Source organism: Pyxicephalus adspersus, chromosome Z (genome assembly GCF_032062135.1).
Source record: "Pyxicephalus adspersus chromosome Z, UCB_Pads_2.0, whole genome shotgun sequence".
NCBI lineage: Eukaryota > Metazoa > Chordata > Amphibia > Anura > Pyxicephalidae > Pyxicephalus > Pyxicephalus adspersus.
The window spans coordinates 36,238,946-36,251,097 of record NC_092871.1 but is presented as its reverse complement, the minus strand read 5'-3'; the positions used below and the strand labels follow the sequence as shown (position 1 = coordinate 36,251,097).

At 35.5% G+C, this 12,152-nt stretch overlaps 1 protein-coding gene across 3 annotated transcripts in view; it reads left to right on the top strand.

The window, feature by feature from the left end:
- Window positions 1-12,152, top strand: part of GAB3 (GRB2 associated binding protein 3) — a 90,549-nt gene that overhangs the window by 54,905 nt on the left and 23,492 nt on the right. For all 3 annotated transcript variants that reach the window (XM_072430939.1, XM_072430940.1, XM_072430941.1), the window contains exons 4-6: window positions 3,420-3,865; window positions 6,619-6,674; window positions 9,913-10,165. In XM_072430939.1, the coding sequence (XP_072287040.1) occupies window positions 3,420-3,865; window positions 6,619-6,674; window positions 9,913-10,165 (755 nt within the window). The remainder of the gene's footprint in view (window positions 1-3,419; window positions 3,866-6,618; window positions 6,675-9,912; window positions 10,166-12,152) is intronic.

Genomic DNA, 12,152 nt, shown 5'->3' with positions numbered 1-12,152 from the left:
AGCATATGTGATGGCTGAAATAGGAATCTAATGAAGTGTGCAAAACTGATAGTAGTTTGAAATCTTGAAGTGGTAACCTGCCATCTGATGTCTAGTTAGGTTTAAAACCCATAAGGAAAATTTCATTTAATTCTGTTGCTGTCCTGAATCAAAGCATGCATGTAACCAGTAAATTCAGAACATGCAATGTGCATATATGGTTCTGGTCAAAACTAGAAAAATGAGAGTACTAATCTCTCCTCCTAATCATTGATGAGTACTGCCCCCCCAAAAGGATTAGTAGGACGCAAAATTCAACAAAAGAAACAAATAATAAATCTGGGTTTTTTTTAGGCAGTGGGTTATTATATTGTTGTTAAAGTGATTCATACTACAAAAGCAATTGTTATCAGGTACATACAATGGTTAAGAATGGTCTTCTTCATTCATTTTTTATGGGGTAGAAGACCAATCATCTATACATATTAAATCTCTAATGTTCAACAGATTGTGGTCAGGCTAACTTCCGGCGAACTGTCGCGTTTCACCATACGACTTCCTCAGGAGATTTGTTGAAAATGTTATCACTTAGTGTATGGTTTTGATATTGGTTTCATCCTATCATGAACAGATTCCTTAAAAGGGATCCAAGGTGTTCTGGTCTGATTGAGATTTCCTTACCAGTAACTACAATAAAATGCTTGGATTGGGATTAATGGTGGGTGCGAAGGATGGATACAGATTCAGGGCGATTCTGCTCATGTGCCTTTATGGTTTTGGTCAGTCCTTTAATGTACGGAAGCCAATGAATTAGCATGACAGCCAGGTAACAAATGCCATCAGAAATTTCAGGGCTCCATAACAGGTAAAAGGCCTGCCCCCTCTCCCTCATATCTACAAATTCCAGCATTGCAAATGTCAAGCTCTTCTGATCAGTGCCTGGTAAAGAACTACCCCTTGTCCCCATCAGGCAGCCCACAATGTAGAGCTGGGAAATTTCCCAGTGTTTGCAAGGGTTACAAAAAATCCATTTTAAGTTGTGCATTATGGTTATATGAATGTTGTTGTTACATACTTATTTTTTTCCAAACTGTAGTTCTTCGTTTTTATCAATTCTAAACATAGTTTTGGACAGTTAGATGTTACTGTGCAACCATGCCCAAAGCTAAGCTGAACTTAGGTCGGCTGAGCTGCAGGGAAAGTATCAAACTCATTATGTAAAAAGTTCAGAAACTGAAATTCCCTTCCTTTTTTGCAAAGCTAAGAGGGAACAACACTAAAAAAGTAAAGATCAATGTACTGTATATCTCCTGACTGTGTGTAGATTTTTTCTCACCATAATGAATAAAACATATATTAAAAAACTTACATACAACACAGATCACCATAAGTAATATAGGAAATAATCTATGCTCGTCCTCCCTAAAGATTCTATTGTTTCATGTTTTATGGCTAAAAATACAATTTAGGTATTGCCTGGTTGTCATGAATGCAGATCCTCCACAGAAACCATTGGATGTTTAAGTGTTTTATTTCTTGTCCATGGATAGTCTACATTTTTATTACGTTTGTGATTTTGGAGAGACGGTAGCTTTTCTAAAATAAAGTAAATGCTAAAAATATGCAAGATAAATGTGAATTTTGCTTAGTGAAGACATTTTACTTAATCTTTGATCCAAGCAGAAAAGAACTGAGTGTTCTCTCCAATGACACTTAGAAAGATCATACTGTCCCTCCCACTTGGTATCTTCTGTGAGAATTAGATGGAGGACAGAAATCTTTGACTTCAGTTTAAAAATAGCCTAATGCATCTCAGAGTGTGCATTCCATCATATAAACAAGAACTTTTTGTGTGCTGACGAGTATGGGAATGCTGCAACCTATAATATAAGATGCTGGTACGAGGCCCCATTGTATTCCACCTACAATATTACACAGAGCAAAATACTCCTTTATTGCTAATTGAACAGTGAGGAAATAGCAGCACTGGGAGCACTGTCCCCTGTGTATGTTACAAGCAGTTTGCAAGGTAAACCTCCAGCTAGGAATATATAGTAGAAAGTATATAAAGTAAATATAACTATATATAGAAAGTATAGTAGTGGGGTTTGTAGGTTCTCCCTGTGTCTGCATGGGCTTCCTCTGGGTACTCTGGTTTCCTCCCACATCCCAGAAACATGCGTTTAGGTTAATTGGCTTCCCCCTGAAAATCAAAATTGTCCCTAAACTGTATTAAAGACCTATGACTATGGTAGGGACTTTATATTGTGTGCCCTTTGAGGAACAGTTAGTGACATGACTATGGACTTTGTAAAGCACTGTGTAATTTGTCAGCAATATATAAATACTAACTAATAATAATATTAGTTGTGAACTTGATGAGCAGTAAAAAGCTAGAGTTTGCCTTGAACTCACGTTCAGGTGAACTCGGACCTTATTCCTTGTAATTTCTTTACTCCCATGAATCTTGCTAAGGATGGATGATGTAATGGTAGCTTGAAATGTATTTTGTGACTCATTGGTCAAGATTAAAGTCTGACCTCTGATGTTGTTTCAAATTAGTAAGAGCATTTTTCATGATTACATCTTTCTTTCCACTTATTAGCTCTTTACTGCTTATGCCTTTTTTAATGGAATAGTTTTTACTAAAACCATCTTCCCTTGTTTAGAGAAGCTAGTCAGATAGAAGGATTTATCATTTTAGAGTTGTCTGATTGGTTGGCATTATTTGGCTCCATATCTAGTCACTGTGTGGTATTGCTTTGAAAAACCTTTCTAACCTATAGATATAGCAGGGCACAGTAAAAGTCAAAGGTGCCCAGCTATATGTCATGTTTTTGCAGACAATCAATCATTCCTTTCTTTGCCTATTGCTATGTTTGTCATTCAAAGAGATAGGGGGTCAAACCAGCTACCTTGCCTAATCCCTCTCTGATTTTGACTGATGAGCATTTGACTATAGTTGCCACCATATTTAGTGTTGTTATTTACTCCTGTGGGGAAGAGTATCAGAGCTTTTAAAAAACCTCCTCTAGTGGATAGATATATGATGATTTTCAGACTAATGAAACTGATTATTTACCTCCCCAGCCTAGCCTGTCACACCTTCACCAAGTCAGTCATTCTTACACTGGCCTCATGGGAAATATCTTCAAAAGACTGCAAAAGGCCTTATGTTGGCACAAAGAATGCATCTGCTTGCAATTATTAAAAATAAAATGAGTTTTTATTCTTTTATCAGTGTAATAAATTAGATTTAATATATGCTTCATGGAAGAACATTATTATGGTTGCAGCTCTGTAGCATCTTACTACCAGTTTGTTATGAACCTCAGAAAAAGCAAAAAGACATTCTATCAATAAATAGCCATGGATGACAAAGATTTAAATGTAATTGTGTTCTGTTTTCTTTGATTTAATTCAGCTGCTTTTTATTGCAGATGCGATGCGTGGTCAAACTCGGACAAGTCCTTTGAGCAGACCTCGTCTGATGATGTATTTCTTGACTGCTTTCCGTCCCAGCTTCCTCTTAACCAGACATTTTATAATGTAAACTTTCACCACCATAATCATATGCAATCTCCAACTTTTATTGCTGTCAAAGACCTAGAATCGAATGGTTCCTCCAGTGAGTTTTCTTCTTCTTCCCCTCTTTTGGGTCCCTCATCATTACAGACATTTTCTGTGGAAAAAAACCACAGTAGACTCAGTGACAGTGAAATTTTACCCATCACTCCACCACCAAGACCGCCCAAGCCAAACCATTTTCCTGAAACAAGGACTGAAGTGATTTCCAGTGGAATCATCCAAAATGGACATTGTTTATCTGGAATGGTGCCAAGAAGAATCTCACTATCCAGTCTGGACAATGTTAGGAACTGGAAAGGTAAACATGTATTCTATCTGGATGACTGAGTCATTGCCTAAAACAGTTAACGGTCACATGTCAGTGACTAGTATTAGTTTATGAGTGAGCAATATCGCGATGGCTTTTTCCTGAAATCAACCCATTTAAATTGTAATGTTTAAATAACTCAAAGGATTTTTTTTATTTTACCCTGTATATCAAATCAAACAAACCAGGAAGTAGGTTTTTTTATCGACAGCGTTACATTATAAAATAATCTTAGGTATATGGATTCCTTTTAGGAAGAAGAGTGAGTCATTAAAAAAAAATAAAAAAATAAAGTGAACTTGTCATATTAGTAAATTTCATTATAGCTTTAGATACAACTTCTGTAAGGGTTACTAATGACCCACTGACTACATCCCTGCAGAGCCATGTGATTGTTGTAGGAAATCAAGAGGGTTTTAGTGGTGTGCAAGGTTGTGATAATACTATCGGATAAGTTAATAAGTCACTGTCGGTGCAGGTGACACAAGTGACAACATTCACATAACCTCCCAGGAATTCTGTAAATTGCAGATTGTTTGTGGGCCATCGCCAGCGGCCAAAATAGATAATAGATGGAGAAGATAATTGGGTCTGAAAAGTCAGATGGGGGATTAGTATTTGTATGAGCTGGTAAACTGCTTTCTTACATACTATTTCCTTTTTGGAAACCTTTAGGTAAAAGTTAGAGGGAAACTGTAAAAGAAACGGAAAATAGTTTACTTTTAAATGCGGAATTATACTGATCTGCATTGTGTCAATGGCAAAACACACTCTAGAAGCTTGGCTACATACATGGTTTTATCAGTAATAAAATTGTGTCGTTTCTGAAATGGGGCACATACAGCATCAATAACTAGAGAGGGCTTTTTATAACACCATCTTTACTTAAATTTGTAGTGTGCCCCTGTAAGTGTTCTTTCATATACCACCATAAGCAACCAAATTTAAATTACAGAACAAATTTTCTGAGAACATATATGTGAACGGGTCTGTCTGGACAAAACGACAGCACGTGTACACAATTAAAAATGCAAATTGAGAACAAACTGCACTGATCATGTGTATGATTCTGTAATTATCATAGAGTGAAATAAAAAAATCCAAGTGAAGGAATGGCGGATATTTCAAGTATCTGAAAGGTCATTATTTACCTGCCCTGATAACTTTTTAGCACTGACTTAGCACTGTGGATGCTTAAAGAACAGTGTGCAAAGATGTATTTCAACCACTGACAGCTGTAAAATGCTTTGATTGATATTTACAGTTTAATGAGCACTCTTTGTAACATTGTTCTGTCTGAGATTCCACATACTGGTTTCTATATTTATCACTTGGCTGCATACAATTTAGCATGCAGTGGCATTTCTTGTGATTCTCACATAGTAAAAGCAGAGTTTATTACATAAGAGACACTTAAGTTAATTCTTGACTATTTATTGAGGAGATAAAGGCAATGCTGCCAAAGCCATCTGTCATACTTTATTTCCTAAAACAAAATGCATTCTGAATTAAAAGAGAAAAGAAAGGTTTTATTGGTTTTTGCGTATGAGAAAGAGTTGTGGCTGTTCACTTTCTAATATAAAAAGTGACAAATGGACGATAAGTGAATTGTAAAAGGCTGTCTGAACTATTTCACCAACGCAACACACCATCTCTCTGTGATGGTCTTGTTTGCATTTTCCCATTTAAAATGAAAAGATTGCATTGCACACATCACCTCAAAGTGTGAAAATGTAAACCATTGTGTATAGTATGACTGGTCTCTTTTTCTTTCAAAGTCTCTTTTTTATAGAAGCTGTACTGCACTATCCTCTTTACAGAAACATTTTAAATATTACAAATGGCAGTACATTTAGATGTGGAAAGCAACCTGAGTGCTTGAAAGTATATGAAAATAGTTGGGCACTAACAGGATTTTAAAGAGAAGACACTTGCAGTGCAATTACAGCATTTTACAGGATCTGTCCCACAAGATCCAGGCCACTTGGCACTTTACAGAGTGGCATTGGGGTTCTGAATGTTGTAACATGCTGCAGTGCCTTATCAGATACTGCAATTGTGTGGATCAGTACCAGCAGAGATAGATCTTTAACAATAATATGTACTCTATCCCACTGACATCAATGCTCTGCAGCTTAAATTTTTCCAATGACACCAATGTGATGCTTATTGTTATGTATATATATTTGAGTTATACTGTGTGGCCTCTTTAATTATATTGTCCTTCTGTAATGTTCACTAGTTTGATTTGAATGCAGTTGTGGCTGGTATACTGTCTTCAATCCTGGACTTTTACTAAGATCAGACATTAATGGCTGGCAGCACTTCACTCATTGAACACATTTAGTTTAGTGTATGCCATTACTCAAAGTTTACTTGCTCAACAAAGTGAATAACCAAAATGTTGACCTCTTTGGAGTACACTTTCTTATAAAACAAAATTTCTATTTTTACCCCTTGGCCTTATGTTTCCTACACACATTATATTTTTTAATATTCCCTAAAATAATGGTTATGTTTACAAATAGATTATTTTTGCTGGTCAAATTAGTGGACTGGCAATGCACTCAAAAAATGGGCATGTGCCATTTCTGGCATTGCATGTGTTAAAATATGTGTGTTGGAGTTTTGCTATTTGAAAATGAATGGTACCCCAACAATCTGATGCATGTTACTGTAAATAGGTTGAGTTTAATTAAAATGTTTTTTCTTGAATAATAAAATGCTATTCTCCCTTTTCTCAGGCGATGTGGAGGATTGTTCGTTACGAAGTAGGGACAAGAGGCTTAGCCTAAATCTGGTTAGTATATTACAGAATTTTGTTTTTATTTTTACATTATTTTTCAACTCCATATCCACTCTATGTGTCCTTCATAAAGGTTTTTCACTATTCCAGTTTTCTTTTTTAATTGTTTTATTTTTTATGGTAATAAAATGCTTCTGAATTGTAATATTAATTTAAATGAGAGGCATGTATGCACTTATTGGAAAAGAAGAAGCAGCCTGAATAAGCCTGAAAATAAGCATGAAAAGTCTTCAATGTTATAGAACAAGACAAAATGAATGTGAATAACAACTACAACAGACATCATTCTTTTAAAAGAAAAACAATATAAATCTTTTATTGGTAACAAAACAAGAGTAAAATTGAAAACTGTGCGTAAAACTCTGTTAAACAGCTGTTTGAGGATCCCCTTTACTGCAGTTTTGTTCTCTCCTGCTTTGCCACTTGATACCTGGAGTGCTGACGCTCCAGTTCAGGATCCATGGCTGTGTTGATGCTAATTTAGCAACCTTACCTAAATGCAAGTTTTGTGCTCTGTGTGTACTGAAATATTTTAATCAACATGGTTGGCACCAAATAACTTTTTATGTTTTTTCTATGTAATTTTTCTATGTTTAGAATACTTACCTCATATACTCCTGAAGAAGCCGACTTGTATCTGTGAAATGAGTTGAGAATGAAAATAAGCATGTACTTATGCTATCCTTAATGAGAACCTCACCTTATTAGGTTAGGTCCTCCAGGGACAATTACACTAATTAGGAGGTTTTGTTATTTATAGAGTTTTACGCACTGTTTTTTTTTTTTTTTTACTCTTGTTTTTTTACTAATAAAATATTTATAATGTTTTTCTTTTAAAAGAATGTCTTTTTGCCACTAGAAAATCCCTATAATCATAGGAAAAAGTTTTCCTTTGGGATGTGGCCTTATGTTATCTGACCACTAAGATACCACCTTTTATTTTTTGTGAATAACAACTACTAGCCTTACCTGACATTTTGAGAATCGGAACATTGAAAATACAAGCTGGAGTGGTTGTGAAAAGGGTATCTTTCAACAGACTGAGAATGTATAAGCTGTGCACTCTTAAAGTGGACCTAAACTAAGAAAAAACCGTCACCAGGAAGTACAGCTAATTTTGCTAACATTGCATGTCTCCTGTTAAAAAAAAAACCCTGGCTGCTGGTGACTTTTTATTTTAACGTGCAAAAGCCGCACACAGAGCCAGCCGATATAACTTTTGCGCATGCACAGGAATTACACCATTAGTGGCCACCAATGACTAAAGAGGATCACCGTTTCAGAAGTCCACTCCGGAGCTGGCAGCAAAGATGGTGCCATACTCTGATGCAGCAATGACAGGTCCTGCCATCGCTGCAGGGTGGCTTCACGCAGGTAAGTATGTGCCATAATCAGCAAGTATTCGGTATATGGCAACATATTTTACCATCTACCAATGAGTTTAGTCCTTTTTACTCTGCTCTGGCCAACATCTCTTTAACTATGTTATACTGTTTGTTTTCATTACGTTTTATTAGACAAAAAGGGCACTGAGACACTGAAAGGATTATAGCTGGGAAAACTTGTAAACATGATAAGGTATGGGCCAACAAACCCTATTCTGCTGCTCAACCCCTATTAATAAGTTCTATTTTGACATACAGCAAACCTGTACTGTAAAATGAGATAGCAGCGTTTTGCTGACCATCTTAAAATACTGGTTGCCTGGCTGACATTCTCATTAAATATTTCAATTAAATGTTATCAAACTCATCTTTTAAAACATTGAGATCTGGACTTATGAATTCCCAATGATTGTATTTGTTGCACTAAATCAGCCTGTGTTTACCAGCCCTAGGAATGGCATGGAGGCTGCTATCACTACAACTTCTGTAAATTCTGGTTTACTAGATGTCATGTTGACCAGTTTAAGTGTTTATTGCATGTTTGCTTTAAGTTTTAGCAACTACAAAATTTAAGTAATAATTGGAAAGGGGTTTTATATATGTTCTTTTGAGTTCTCCCGCAAAATGTAAATCCGTACAGGTAAAATCCTTACTCATATCACCACAATGAACTTGCTGCTGAAGTGCCTGCCAGAATAAGAATAAGTAGAATAATGATGTATGGTCCACAGGGAATCTTGGCATTACAATACTAGATCCTCCCTTAGATAAATGTTACAGCATGAAAACAATTACATTTTTATTTTTAAATTAAAAAATGCTGTTTAACCTCCTGGGTGAATCATTTCTGTCCAGATTTATATGTCTAAAACCGGTCATTGTTTTTCATGAAAATATATTTTAGAGTATAATATAACGGTATTAGTATATTAAAGTCTGAAACACAAAATCATGTCAAAATAATAAATTAATCAAATGTAAAACCAATTAAAAAAAAAATTAAAGTAAAATAATTTCCTCATACTAATATCTCATAAATCATATATCATAAATGTTCATGAAAGAAAATGTACTGCTTTTATATGTAAAAATCCACTATATTGCATTCAATACAGTTATTTTGTATTGAATGCAATACAAATAGATATGAAATTCCCGCCACGCCCTGAGCGGAACATCCGCTCGCACCGACGTCAGAAGGGCGCTGGCAGATCAGGTAAGGCTCAATTTTACTATTGTTTTACATTGGTTTAGCTACCCTGAGTGTGACTCGGGGTTACTACTCTCAGCATCTTTTTTTTACCCCGAGTCACACTCGGGGTTACCGCTCGGCATACAAAAGTTGTGCATCATCATGGGCACTGGTCTCTACACTTAGGACCTCTGTGGATCAGCATCTTGTAGACTTAACAACACGGTGTGAAGACTGTTACAGAAATTGGATCTGCTCTGTGTTTTGGGGTCTGCAAACTACCTGTAACTGATTTCTCTTAAGTGCATTTATATAGTGGGGGTCTCCAATGACAAATGCTTCTTCAGGTCCTCTTAGGGAGGCAGAGACAGGAGACTTCCTTTTCCTTCCAGAATTTGATATATATATATATATATATATATATATATATATATATATATATAGATAGATAGATAGATAAAAATTTCTTAATTACATTTTTATAACATATATATACTTTTATATTTTGTACTTTACATTCATGATTTGGTCTACATCTTGTTACATCTTTGTTGGGCAAAAAATATATTATACATATGAATATTCAATGTGTGTTACTGCTTTTGACTTGCACATGATATATATTACTGATCAGATTTCTTTTTTTGTTTTTTAGCCCAGGTTTACACCACAGCATTCATTTGCTTCAGACTGCTCAGATGACAGCTATGTCCCCATGAACCCAAACGCTTCCCCACCATGTTCAGAGTCAGACTGTAGCACAGATGGTTACATACCTATGAGCCCAGTTACTGCAGCATTCAGCTTCCCTGCATCTGTTACTTCAAAAGTTTCTAGCCCTTTGCCAGATCTCCCAGCAGACCTGGAACCCCCTCCTGTAAACCGTGACCTCAAGCCACGAAGAAAGAGTAAGTCTTGTTGCATTGCTGTGTTGCGCAATTGAAAAACATACAATTGTTACATATTACCGTTTTAGGGCTAACATAATTTAAACCATCACTAAAATGGCCAAAATAATTATTTACAGTTTGGAATTAGGAAGGTGTGGAATGTTTTTATGGCACAGTTGGCTTCCTATAGTGAGATTTTGTCCTTACTTGTTTTCCTGTTCATAGGGGATTAGAGGGTCAGGAAGGGAAATATTGTCAATGAGAACAAAGAGAAGTGCAAAACCTTTTCTAGTAGTGTAGCGAAAAGTATAGAAAACAGTTACCACATCTAGTATAACTACTATGGATACAGACAAAAAGATTTATCAACCCTCATCCCTGTTCTCATTCCCAAGCATCTGAAGTACACCAAAATAGGTGTATTTCACCTATCAAAGAAGAAGGGATAATTTGGGAAAGAAGGGATAAACATATCTGGAAGGGCAACAAGCAGTAATTTAGCTGTTACTTCAGGGAGTGCTGAATACCAGAATGATCCAGGCATTACTAGGCAGCTATAAAGCCATACATTATATTCACAACCTTTTAAATATTATAATAATATTATATGTCCTAAAAACTGAACAAGTAGTGACAATTTACTACATCCTCTCAAATACAAATATGCCATTGGGTCCAATCCTGTTCAAGTATGCAACATACTTCAGTGACTGACGGTTAGGAAGTTACTTCTACCACTTTTTTTAAAATGCTGTAAAGTATGCACTTACTAAAATTTGGTTCCTCTGTAATTTGTCTTAATGGGCTTTTTTTATGAAAGTGGATACAGAGAAAGGAAAGCTTGTGTTGCTTGCAACAACTGGTGTAATACTTCATAGAAATTTCCAAACTACATTTAAAAATGTAGTCTAATTTTTTTTTTGAGAAACTAGACTAAATTTTCTCAGATATTAGATATTTTTTGTGATTCTTGTCTTCATATTCTTCATCTTCATATAAAAACCACTGTGTAAGGAAATTACAGTTTTTACATAATTGTTTTACATAATGTATATGTTAGTGATAATTGTGAAACTCTCTTTCACACATTGGGGACTTCATCAGGAAGCAATTTCTTCTAACATTTTGTTTTACAAATGGAAAGGCTTTAATGGTTCCTTAACTTGCCTGCATTAAAATTCTTGGACGACTTGTCACTGCAGAGCCTTTTTTTATTTAATAGAGTTACCAACAGAAGTGAGAGACATGCTGTACTTATTCTTAGAATAGTTGGAGTTCAGTAAAGATGTTATGCTGTTTTTGAAAGCAATCTCTACTGATTTTACCTCCCACCACCAAAGTATTAATTATAACAAATTCTGCAAAATAAGTACATCGATAATGGCACTCAGAAACTCACACTACAGAATAAAAGAACCAATTAGCCATTGAAGTTATTATAGTTACTTCTTTTTTGTGTATCAACATTGAAGGGGGTTTTCCTTTTTTAACAGGAAAAAAAGTGCAAGCTCCTCACCTGCCTATAAATTGTGACCTGTTGGGTCATCTTACTGGGAATTTCACCTGTGGAGATATTCAGCAGAATTCTGCTTGCCTCTTTGATACTAAATACTTTTGCCATTTTTGTGCATCCTTGAAGAAATACATTGGTACTTTTAAGTAGTGTTACTAGGATGCTTTCCCGGATTTTTTTCTGGTAACAGTAAAAGGCAAATGTTTTTTTTTTACCATTAAAGCAAACCTGTTTATTTCAAATTAGCAGTTTTGATGTAATCTCTCACCCTTCTCCAGCATATACTTACCATTCTATTACTCCACCAACACCAGCAGCCCAAGAAAATAATAATAGTAATTTGGGACAATTTACAAGTATTTGGCTCATTAAGCAGATATACAAGGTTACATTTTAAAGGCCACTGTCTCCCTTAGTAATATCTGAGTGCTATAAATGCAATAGAAACACTTGTGCTTAACAAAAGAAATAAAGCAATATTTGCATGTCCAA